General features: G+C 36.3%; 1 protein-coding gene across 1 annotated transcript in view; it reads right to left on the reverse strand.

The window, feature by feature from the left end:
* LOC137621477 (oxaloacetate decarboxylase, mitochondrial-like) overlaps positions 1-12,019 on the reverse strand; it is a 203,708-nt gene that overhangs the window by 37,331 nt on the left and 154,358 nt on the right. The window contains exon 3 of the mRNA XM_068351810.1: positions 8,930-9,202. Coding sequence (XP_068207911.1) covers positions 8,930-9,202 — 273 coding nt within the window. The remainder of the gene's footprint in view (positions 1-8,929; positions 9,203-12,019) is intronic.

A 12,019-nucleotide genomic window follows, 5' to 3' on the forward strand; every position in this document is an offset into this window, starting at 1 on the left:
CTCCTAAGTCTGAGGCGTCTGTTGCAATGAAGAATTCCTTACCGAAGTCAGGAAATTTTAAGATAGGAGAACTACACAGTTCATCTTTCAAGGTATTAAACGCCTGTTGATGCTGCTCAGACCATACGAAATCTACGCCCTTCTTCGTAAGATCAGTTAGAGGAGCGGCTATTATTGAATAGTTGCGTATAAAACGCCTGTAATATCCACTACAACCCAGAAATTGCTGTATTCCCTTGACATTAGTAGGTATGGGAAAATTACAAATAGCCGACACCTTATCATGGACTACTTTAAGACCTTGGCTTGACACCATGAAACCCAAATATATTAATTCTGTTTTGAAAAATTCACACTTACTAATCTTTACCCTTAAGTTATGTTGTCTTAATCTCTGTAGTACTAGTTCTAATTTACGTAGATGTTATTCTAAGGTGTTGGAAAAGATTACAAGGTCGTCCATATAGGCATGCAATATATCCCCTAACAAGTCTCCAAACACTATGTTAATCATTCTTGTAAATGTTATGGGAGCACAACGTAAACCAAAAGGCATCCGTAAAAATTCATAATGTCCCCTGGCTGTGCTGAAGGCTGTGTATGGGATACTATCTTCTTCTAATGATATCTGGTGAAAGCCTTTAAGTAAGTCCAAACTGGTAAAATATTTATTCTGACCTAACAAAGACAAAATGTCGTCAGTACATGGCACTGGGAATCGATCAGGGATCGTCTCCTCGTTTAGACGACGGAAGTCTATGCAGATACGCCATGTTCGATCTTTTTTCGGTACAACTATTAATGGAAAATTATAAGGGCTGTTTGATTTCCTAATGACTCCTTCTTCTAGCATTTTACCTACTTCATCATTTATTTCATTCTGGAATTTCATAGGGAGTCTGTACGAGGGTACATAGATAATTTTCTGCTTGTCCTTTAACCTTATTTGATGCTCGATCACATCTGTTTTTCCTAAGGGTCTATCCGTAGTGGAAAAAACATCATGATATTTAGTTAAAAGTCCAAAAATTTTCTGCTGAATTTCTTCGTCTTGAATGTCTTTATTGATTTTATTTTTAATAGATTGCAAAAGGGATTCATCCGCAACTGATTGAGCGTGATTGATTTCAGCAACGGTAAGAATACGATGTTTATAAACTTCTACATCCAAGATATGTTGATTTTTGTGAATTACTAAAGTGTTATTTAAATGATTACAGACTTCAATATTACATTGTTGATGTGAGCCTACTGTATAAATAGCTTGTGTGACAGACAATCCATTAGTTTTCAAAGTGTCGGAAAGGATTAATATTTCAGATCCCGGTAATGTTTTCTTTATTTGCACTATTAAATTCGAAGGTACGTTTGGCTCGATAGATTGCGTGCAAGATGATATTACGGGTGAACGAGAATTCTGCTGGGTCGCGTATATTATTTCTTTATTAGTGAGACAAGTTACATTTGTCGTCTCCTTTTTATCCAAAACTGATTTTAAGGTATTAGAAGACTTATAGAATTTTCCTTTGATATACATGCCGTGCTTGGCAGGGGCTAAGATAATGTTTTGATTGCCCATTGATGGGTATCCTATAATTACAGCTGGATACATATCAATGTTTTGTATAACAACAAATGTATCGGCAAACGTGCGCTTACCAACCTTGAACTGAACATGAGTTATGCCTATTACATTTAATTCATTATTTCCTATACCCGAGAGTCTCACTCCGGATTTTTCTATCGGAAAGTTCGAAAACAACAAATGATGTGTCCTCAAATCCATGATATTACGTGGACTACCTTAGTCAAAAAATAACGTAAAGGATTTGTGTTCTAAATTTACAGCATATAATGTTGGTCGTAACTCATTTTGGCTTATTATTGTATGAATTCGTTGCAAATCTACGGGAGCATGCACTGTTTTACTTAATTCGGCCGTGTGTTTCATAGGAAAATCTATTGCCTCACCATGATCTGATAAAACATTAAATTGATTATTCAATACTACTGATGTTGACATGAATGACATTGACCCAACATCAGTCTCTTCCCCACTGGAGTTAATTATGTGGTATTTGCTTTGCTCTGCACATTCTGAAAATTAGTCTGACCTTGCGAGGTCTGGTTTGACGACCCAGGCTCAGCGTTATTCGAAGAAGTGTTTGTTTGTTTCGGATTCTGAACTACATTGACGTTTGGCTGTTTCTTCTTATTATTAAAATGAGAATTTTTCTTTTTATTTCCATATGAAACTGACTGGAATTGACTGTGTATTTCTTGGATTCTGTTGTGTCTTACGCGAGTAGCACTGACTATATGAATGAGTCGAACTATTATGTATCGAACAGAATTTCGTTCTGCAGTCCGCGATCAAGTGACCTTTATGTTTGCAATTATAACACGTCATTCCCGCAACTTGACTATTATTAACTACATTTACTTGTTGTGGCTTTGTTTCATTATCTCCAAAAACTTGAGTTAACACGGGATCAAGGTCAGGACACTTAGACATGTGTTTCTTTATCTGTTTATATACATCCAATTCCATCCTTGCAGGCATTAACTTTTTATCAAAACACCGCACTAAAGCTTCAGGCAACATAAGTGTCATGCAAGTTAAATACATTAATCGTAAAAAATCTTTCACGGAGATGTTATCTCTAGTAACCCAAGTGGAATTACCTAAAATATCTTGATATTCATTAAGCCTATCAGCTATGAGAGCTGCTCTCTCAATAACATTAAGCCGAGTCATAGTGGCTTGATTAAGTGTATTTCTTAATGTTAATACTACATCCAAGGCTTCTTCACCCCCATAGACCGCGCGTAACCTAATTTTGAAATCATTCCAGGTAACTGCTTCTTGAAATGAAACACCTCTTAAATACACACTCGCATCCCCCTTGGAAAAATCTATAAAACTTTTACCTTTTTGTAATTGTACAAAAGGGTCTAAGATTTGTATGGCATTTAAAAGGGCATCGACGGATGAAATCCATGACTCCACATTTTGAGGCAAGAACCCATTAACCCGACCCTGAAAAGGAAGGATTGCTGACCTGGCATTTACAAGCGTCACAATCGGGAGAGGGTTTATCTGTCCTGCGCCACTAGGTCCAGGGATGGGGCTCACAGGGGGCGTCATGATTACGGTATTTCTTTTTCCATCTCTTCGACCCCTTGCAATTCTATCAAAATATCTATATGAGTACAGACGTCCACTGCGTAAACGCATAAGCACTCAATGATAAAGATTATAACAAAATTCCCCAAAACAATGCTACTAATCCCAAGACATTTCCCGAGTATTTCTGAAAGAAAACGGAATTAGCACAAAGAGAGAAAAAAATTCTAGATGAGAATTCGGACTTGAACACAGTTTCCTTTAATGAAAGGAAAATAGAACATTAGCAAACCACTCACCCCAGTAATAATCGACTAACGACTCGTGATAACTACACTTCACTGCTCAATACTGAAATGAATAAGAAAATTGTACTTAGCTTTATATGGTTTTGTGTGATGTCGTCATATCCTCTCTCTCTCTTGATGTTTGGGTGAATGTTTTCGGTCCGATTTTCTCTCTCTCTCTCTCTTGATGTTTGGGTGAATGTTTTCGGTCCGATTTCCGTTGAATGTAGTGCTTCCTGGATATGTTTTGTAAGCGTTGAACGTCAGTCCTTGGGTTTCCTAGGATGTTGATTGAAGATCCAGTTCATCAGTTTGTATGTATAACATTCATTAAATGTTTCCTTCTTCGATGGACTATGATACTTAGTCAAAATTGTAGATTCATTACTGTTGATTTCTTGAAGATCTTTCTCTGGTTTTTAGTGTTTTATTCATTGATTTCTTTAAGATCTTTCTCTAATTCTTAGAGTTTTATTCGTTGATACTAGAAGATCTTTCTCTGATTCTTAGAGTTTTATCGCTGCCACCATTTATTAGTGTGCTACTGTTGTTAACACACATTGAGTATGTTTGTTGGGATGTTGAGTCTTAAAGTAAAGTCAATCCAGTTAACTTTAAAAGGGTTTAATTCTTTAAAAACAACAGTGTTAACATCTCCATCACAGGAGTATAGCTGGTTTGGTCGGATGACCATTCCATGTGAAGTATTGATAAGAACTGGCTAAAATATCAATATCACAGATATCGTATAGTTAGTTATCTCAGCATTTAAACACATAATGTAAACTCTACATTAGTCTAGGAAGACACCTGCATCCGGTGGCGACACAACTCTTTCACACGTTTCGTATTCGTGTTTATGCTTCATAAAAATGTTTCATTGCTGAGATATGCAAAACGCATCCTGTTATGATCTTGTCTGACTACAGCAATTCTCACGCTAGCTTCTACTGCCACAATGACGTATTACGTCATGTGTTTTAAACATGTAATATATGACTATTACATATATAATTCCAGTAATTCATCAATATTATGACTTGTGATTATTAAATTATCTATATAAAAATTATTTTCTAAATTTTCTCTACACTTATCCTCAAGATACATCTTAGCAAGGTGCTTCATAACATAATTAAGAATGAAAAGTAAAGATGTATAACCAAAAACTATAGTCTTATATCTATAATATACTAATTTACTTCCTATTTACCAAAAAAAAAAATCTGTTCTTATCATATTCTTCTGAAAGTTTTATAATTAAAAATGCCTGTTTAATATCACTTAGCATAACATACTCATTTATTATAAAATAAAATAATAATTTCAAAATAGAACCCATTAAATCTATTCCTGAGTATGCATCCTAATTTAGTGAAGGCAACTCTTTATTAGTCTTTAAGGAACAATTGAAAACAGGTCTTATTTTAGTTGTTACTTGTTCATCTGTTCTTATTACGGGGATATGAGGTATCCAAGTATAATTACCATATTCAGAAGGCGATACATTTATTTCTTCTATGATTCTATCTTTTAATTGTTTATAAAAAACTTCCCCATATTTACTTAATAGTCCCTTCCTATTAAGATGTTCCATTGTTCTATCCAAAACCTTAAGGGCTATAAAATGATTAGAAGGCACTTGAGAAATTTTTTCAGGGTACCAAGGTAATTTAACATGATAATAACCCTCCCTCAAACTAATACCTTCTTGGAAATTGTTTATCTGATGTTATCAAATGGGACCAGGTCCTTTTCATTAGTTTTAATACCCATAGATTCAAAAGTAAACAGATTTTCCAGCCCATTATCTACTTCACTGTCAGACAAAATATGTTCCAATGGATGAAAATATGATTTAAGAAGATCCATAATTAAGTTAACCATAGTTTTGGTCTTGATACTAACTAGCTTTGCCTTTGTCTGAGTTTCAAACAAGGACTTTCTTTGATAAGACTACCCTTCCATTCAATATGAAACAAAAACCACCACCACATTTCAGAATAGACAAGGAGAAATACTGAATTATATCCATACTTACCAGCATATCTACTTCTTTTAATTCATGATTTCTTTCCTCATAAAATGTTTCATCAGCCAAACTTTTACCCTCTGATTTCAATCTATTATCTGGTTCATACCTGGCACTTCATAGGAAATATCCATTTCTTCGTCTATTAATAAAGGCACAAATGCTAATCTATTTCCTATCTTGATACCAGTTGACATTTGTTTGAATTGTTTAGTTTCTTGACCTATATATGTATGCACTTCATGTTCTAATTCATATAAACTTTCATATTCTGAACACATATCTTTGGAAACATGTTTGACTATATAGGACCTCTGACTACCATAATCCACCAGACCCCTTACTTTACGGCATCACTTTCCATTCTTCAACTCTAGGGTCATTGTTGGTAAAATATTACTGATATCGATATTTTTGGAAGTATAGCACAAATTTACTATAGCATTAGTCTTGGTAGTTTTTTTCTCGATTAGGGCAAAAAGTTGTTATATGCTCTCTTTTCTTGCAAATCAAACATTTAACCCTCATCATACCTTTTTTTTTTTTCCATAACATTCAGATTCTTTGTGACCAAAACCAGCACACCTAGAACACATTTTTCGAGATAATTATATTATTCTGGTTAATTTAGACTCAGGTTAAATAAGTTTCACACTTTCCTAAAGTGTGTCCATCAGAAAAGCATAATTTGCAACGACTTTTAACATTTTTATCTACAACTACCAGTTTCAAAATTTTGTACTGTGGGAATTTTTTCCTTTATTTCATTTAACTGCACTACTGATGGACTACTGCCATTTGGTTTTTTACTGTCTCTGTACAACTTTTAATTCACTGATGTAGTTCTAAATAAAGTTTTCAAAGCTTCTTTGGTTGAAAAATATCTCTGACAAGGTAGGATAATTTTTTGAGATTTTATTTATCAACTCCTTCACTACTACTTTAGGGAGCTTACTCATTATCAAATAACTCACAAGAATATTACCAGCAGAACCCTCTTCCAAAAAATCTACACTATAATGCTGCAATTCATATAAATAAGATCTAACCTCTGCTATAAAATACTTAACATTGGAAAACTCAAGATCATTATCATCACTAGGAACAGCTTTTAATATATTTTTTAGTGCTTCATCTATTATGAATTCCTTATCTAAGAATTCATCAATCAGCAAATCTAATGCTACTTCGTAATTTTTATCAGTAATAGACAAATGTGATAGTTGTTTTAGTGCATACCCCTTTAAATAACCAACTAGATACGATAATTTAGCTGAAGCTGATAAGTGTTTTCTAGAACCAATTACATTACTAAACTGATTCAAGAAATTATGAAAGGCGACTTTATCTTTTTCTTTGCCATTAAAAGTGCCACAAGTTAAAGCAGGAGGTTTACTATCACTCATACAATCACGGAAATCTTTTACAGAAATGCCAACACTTTCATCTCTTTTTTTTAACCAAAAATCTTCATAAGCATCTAATTCTATTGAAACATTAATTTTGTTTTGAGCTTGATCATCTTATTCATCATTAAGACACTGATCATCTCTGATTCCTAATTCAGTTTTTTCCATTAGCAAATTAATTAATTCATTGCATTCACTTACTTTACTTAATTCCAATTCCACTTCACTTACCTGCTTTTTACACAAAAATTAATGTAATGTTCCAGTATCATGCAATTTCTGCAACTTTTTACAATATATAGTGATTTTTCGTTTATAAGTGGCTATTTTACTCCTCAAAACTTTGTTTTTCTTTAACCTCATCCAATGGCAACTTTTGTGGGTTTTCCTCCAAGATAATCCAATAATTCACTGCTACTAGCCATAATGCAAAAAAAAAAAAAAAAAAAAAAAAAAATGGAAGATTAATATTATATAAAATTAATTCTAAAATTACAGTTCAACAATGAGGTCCATTCAACCCAGATCTTTATCATTATTATATCAGGATTCTCATCCCTAATTGACTCAAACAATTCAGGATGATCCAAAAAATACTGATAATCTTTTCCAGAGTAGGCTAGGAAATGCAAGTCAAAATTTACTTTTTCCTCATTTTCCAATTCAAGGAATGAATTATTTAACAGAGGAAACAGACTTCAAATCCCTAGCATAAGAATGCCCAACAACAGAAATTTTCAAATTAAATCAGGCCAGGCTAAGAAAATGAAATAAAAAACGACCAAATCCCTAATTCAATTGAACACAGGACTTACAGAAGGTTCCATCAAATGGGGACCGAAAACTGATGTTAGGCTAGCGACGAAAGCCCCAAGTTACCGATAAATTTCACATTATATTACTCATCTATATGTACTATTATTAAAGCAAAAAGTTACAATAAATATCTACTTAATCTCCGAAATAAAAAAGGATTAATTTGGAAATTAAAAGAAAATAATCGTAATTAACAAAAGGAATCTATTTTAGAACCAAACTTCAGAAACCAACCTGTTTATGCTAAGGTTTCAAAGAAGCATAGATTCTATTCTCTATTACATGTTAACAAACACAGAAAATATACTTAGTGAATTCGACTTTCCAAATTGGTGGCTCCTTGGAATATATGAAGCATGGTTCCTTCTTGTAATGTAAATCACTTAATTCAACCTTTTTTACAGAGAGCACTGCCTTTCTAGTGGAGGTTGGAATACTATTGACACTGAGGGAAAAATACTCTCACCATTTTATTTTTACCGCCCTACACCACACTACTAAACTAGTTTTTTGGAAGAGCTAAACGGTAACAATCAATTATTTACGACCGTACAACTCTACTAGTAATTTAATTCACGGCATCTCTTAAATATTTATACTAATTATTTATACTATTATTTTTAATATTCAATCACTATTGCTTATTTATCTACTAATTTATTTATTTAATTTAAAAAGAACGAAATTTACTTTACAATGCTTCATTTGATTAGAATTTCGCCCTCTATTATTTACTAAACAAGTTCGACACACATTTCCATGCTAACCCTGAAATTTCTTTTATTTTACAACAATTAAGGGACTCCTACAAACAAAGGATGCTATAGTTTTTTTTTTTTTTTTTTTTAGATAAAGAGGACTATCTATAGCTAACACTGCAATTTACCTGGGTAGTAGAACACAGCAAATAAAACTTTGTTTATTTTAGTTTTTCACTAGAAAATATTTATAACATAATTGTATGGTATGTCTAAGCATGACCTGAGGGTGCTGGTTGTACAGATTTGGCTCATGTGAACTGATGGGTTTGTACTAATTGAAAATAAATTGTTTCTAAACTTGATCGTTTATAAAATGAATTAGCTATTTGAACAGCAAGATGTTTAATAGTTTTAAGTAATCTGAAAACTCGTTAGGTAGTAAAATAAACATCATAGAATTGTATGAGACGCCATTACGAAATTTCAAATGGATGATGAAGAGTAGTTTAAAACCTATTCAAGTTCAATAATTTTGCTGAGATTATTCTAAAACTCACCTTGCACCACAACTTGACATTTTCAGGATTTGTAAGTTCCTTGGTTGTGATAAATCTAGATACTGGTAAAGCTGTATCAAAACATTTGGCCATTGTCCATGGATTGCCCCTTTTCTTGGCGTCCTCCTGGAAGTCTCTTGCAGTCATATCTAGAGTAAGAGTATAACCTGCAATGAGAGACATCACTTGATCCTCAGTTACATCACGGCAAGTATCGCCAATTACTACTCCTAGTTCTACCTCATGGTGCATGTCTGTACATCCCCTAGGAATCTGCAAGTCAGAAATGTAGTCATTAACAAAATTACTTTTTGGCTAGAGACCTCAGCAGTACCTCAAAATATGGGTACTTGTTGAGCAATAATTGTATTAATTTTAATATTAGCAATAATCTTTATATTTAGTTTTGTGCATACAACCAATTGCATAAATAGAGTTCATTGCTCATCTCTCAAAAGGGTACATCAATTAGCATTCTTCATGAATAAATAGCATAGATGTTTCCAGGAGGGTGGTATGTGCTTTTACATAAAAAGTATATCCCCACTTCCTCACCATTCTTTTTAAACCTCTTTTTCTAACTGATCAATTAATGAAGAAAGATAGTGGTGGGACCATGATACAAGGTAATAGGAACTACACATATATGAAGGATCCAGAGGGTCCTGCATTATTATGCCAGTTCCATTTAAATATGACAAATTCATAGATAATTTGTATTTTTCCTAACTATACAAACCTTAACTATTTAATAGGGGTATTACGGTACTTCCGGCGTAGCTGAAATGACGAGCCAATCATTTTTAACGAGGGTTAACTACCCATGCCGCTAACTAGCGGGGTTAAGGGAGGGTAGCTTCCTACCGCCCGCCCCCCCTCACACACCTGTGATTGAGCTCACTTTGCTTGGAGGTAGGACTTCAAGGGGGATAGGGCTGGCGGGTAAGTTTGCTTAAATAGCTAAGGTTTGTATAGTTAAGAAAAATACAAATTATCTACGAATTTGTCATTTGTTCCGTAACTGGAATGCAAACCACGCTATTTAATAGGGGTGACTCACCCATTAGGAAGCGTGGAAGTCCCAGCCAATCTGGCTTTTGGCTTTACCCGGGGGCTCCTTATCTGAGTGTATCAGTACTAAAAAGATAAGGAGTCGCTGCACCTCGCTAAAACCTTGCTACGCAAGGTCCGCGGCCTACGCAAGGTCCGCAGCCTACGCAAGGTCCGCGGCCTACGCAAGGTCCGTGGCCTACGCAAGCTGTGTGTTGAGGTATGCAGAAGTGTGATTCTCCTGGTAAAGGTAGTCCAAGTTCTTTAGAAGGAAAAACTGTGTAACTAGGCCTTTCCCAATACCACCTTGTCAGGGTATGGGGACACAACAATATTAGTCTTAATACTAGGTACACAAGGGAGCATGGTTTACCTGCAGTGGTTTTAGGTCAGCTATGCAGAGAACCCAGGATGCTGCTTTCCCCAAGAGATGGGAGAATGAAGAAAAGAATAAGGGCCATTCAAACCTTTTCATTCACGCAGACTAAAACTGGGTTACAATGCCCTCAACCTTCTGCTACTTGTCCAAAGAAGCTTGAGGTTTTAAACCAGCTGTTGTGCAGCCACCACACGACCGATAGAGAATGTATCGAGTCTCCTGTGGGTCATGTCTTGCAGGTAGTGGGATATGAATGCGGTCTGACGATTCAACACCCCAGCTTAAAGAACCTGTGTCACTGAGAAGTTTCTCTTGAATGCCAGGGATGTAGCTACGCCCCTGACATCATGAGCTCTGGGGTGACGTGAAGGAGGAAGGTCTGGATTCAGTGCATGGTCTATGACCTTGCGAATTCATACTGAGATGGTGTTCTTGGGGACCCTCCTCTTAGTCCTTCCTGTGCTGACGAATAGTGCAGGCACACGAGGACGGGCTGTGGCTGTTCTCTTAAGATACAGCCTCAAATTCCTCACTGGGCATAGTAAGAGATGGTCTGGGTCATCTGTTACAGTACGGAGACTAGAAATCTGGAAGGAGTCGAATCGTGGATCCGCTACTCCCTGGTTCTGAGTCTTAGCAATAAACTCAGGGACGAAGCTGAACGTTCCCTCTCCCCATCCCCTTGAAAAGGCAATGTTGTATGACAGACCATGAAGTTCTCTGACTCGCTTGGCTGACGCCAAAGCTAGCAGGAACACCGTCTTCCAAGTCAGGTGGCGATCGAATGCCTGGCGTAATGGTTCATAGGGAGGTCTCTTGAGAGATCTGAGAACTCGAACCACGTTCCATGGGGGAGGTCTCACTTCTGACTAAGGGGAAGTAAGTTCATAACTCCCTATGAGTAAGGAAAGTTCTAGCGATGAAGAAATGTCCATTACTTTCAGTCTGAAGGCGAGGCTTAAGGCTGAGCGATAGCCTTTTACTGCCAAGACTGAATGACACAATTCTTCACGCAAATACACGAGGAACTCCGCTATTGCTGGAATAATGGCATCGAGTGGAGAGATACCCCTTCCACGACACCAACCACAGAAGACTTTCCACTTTGCCTGGTAGACTGCTGCTGATGACTTACCCAAGTATCCAGACATCCTAGTCGCAACTTGTTGCGAAAATCCTCTCTGAGAGAGGAGATGCTGGATAGTCTCCAGGCGTGTGGTTGTTTGAGTAGATTGTGTCGTGGAGGGAGTTCTCTTGGGGGCTCCGTTAGGAGCTGCAGAAGGTCCGGAAACCATTCTGCGTGATGGCATAGTGGAGCTATGAGGGCCATTGAAAGATTGACCGATATTCTGGTCTTGTTGAGTACACTCCTCATCAGACAGAACGGGGGAAAAGCGTAAACGTCAATTTTGTCCCACCGTTGTTGGAAAGCATCTTGCTAGAGAGCCTTGTGGTCTGGGACTGGGGAACAATAAAGCTGGAGCCTGAAGTTGAGGGACGTTGTGAAGAGGTCAACAGTCGGAGAATCATACAAAGTCAGGACTTTGTTGGCTACTAGATGATCCAAAGACCACTCGGTACTCACTATCTGAGATGCTCTGCTCAGGTTATTGGTGAGCACATTCCTTTTGCCCGGAATGAAGCGTGCTGATTGTGGTATT

The sequence above is a fragment of the Palaemon carinicauda genome, chromosome 28 (genome assembly GCF_036898095.1).
Source record: "Palaemon carinicauda isolate YSFRI2023 chromosome 28, ASM3689809v2, whole genome shotgun sequence".
In the NCBI taxonomy this organism is placed as follows: domain Eukaryota; kingdom Metazoa; phylum Arthropoda; class Malacostraca; order Decapoda; family Palaemonidae; genus Palaemon; species Palaemon carinicauda.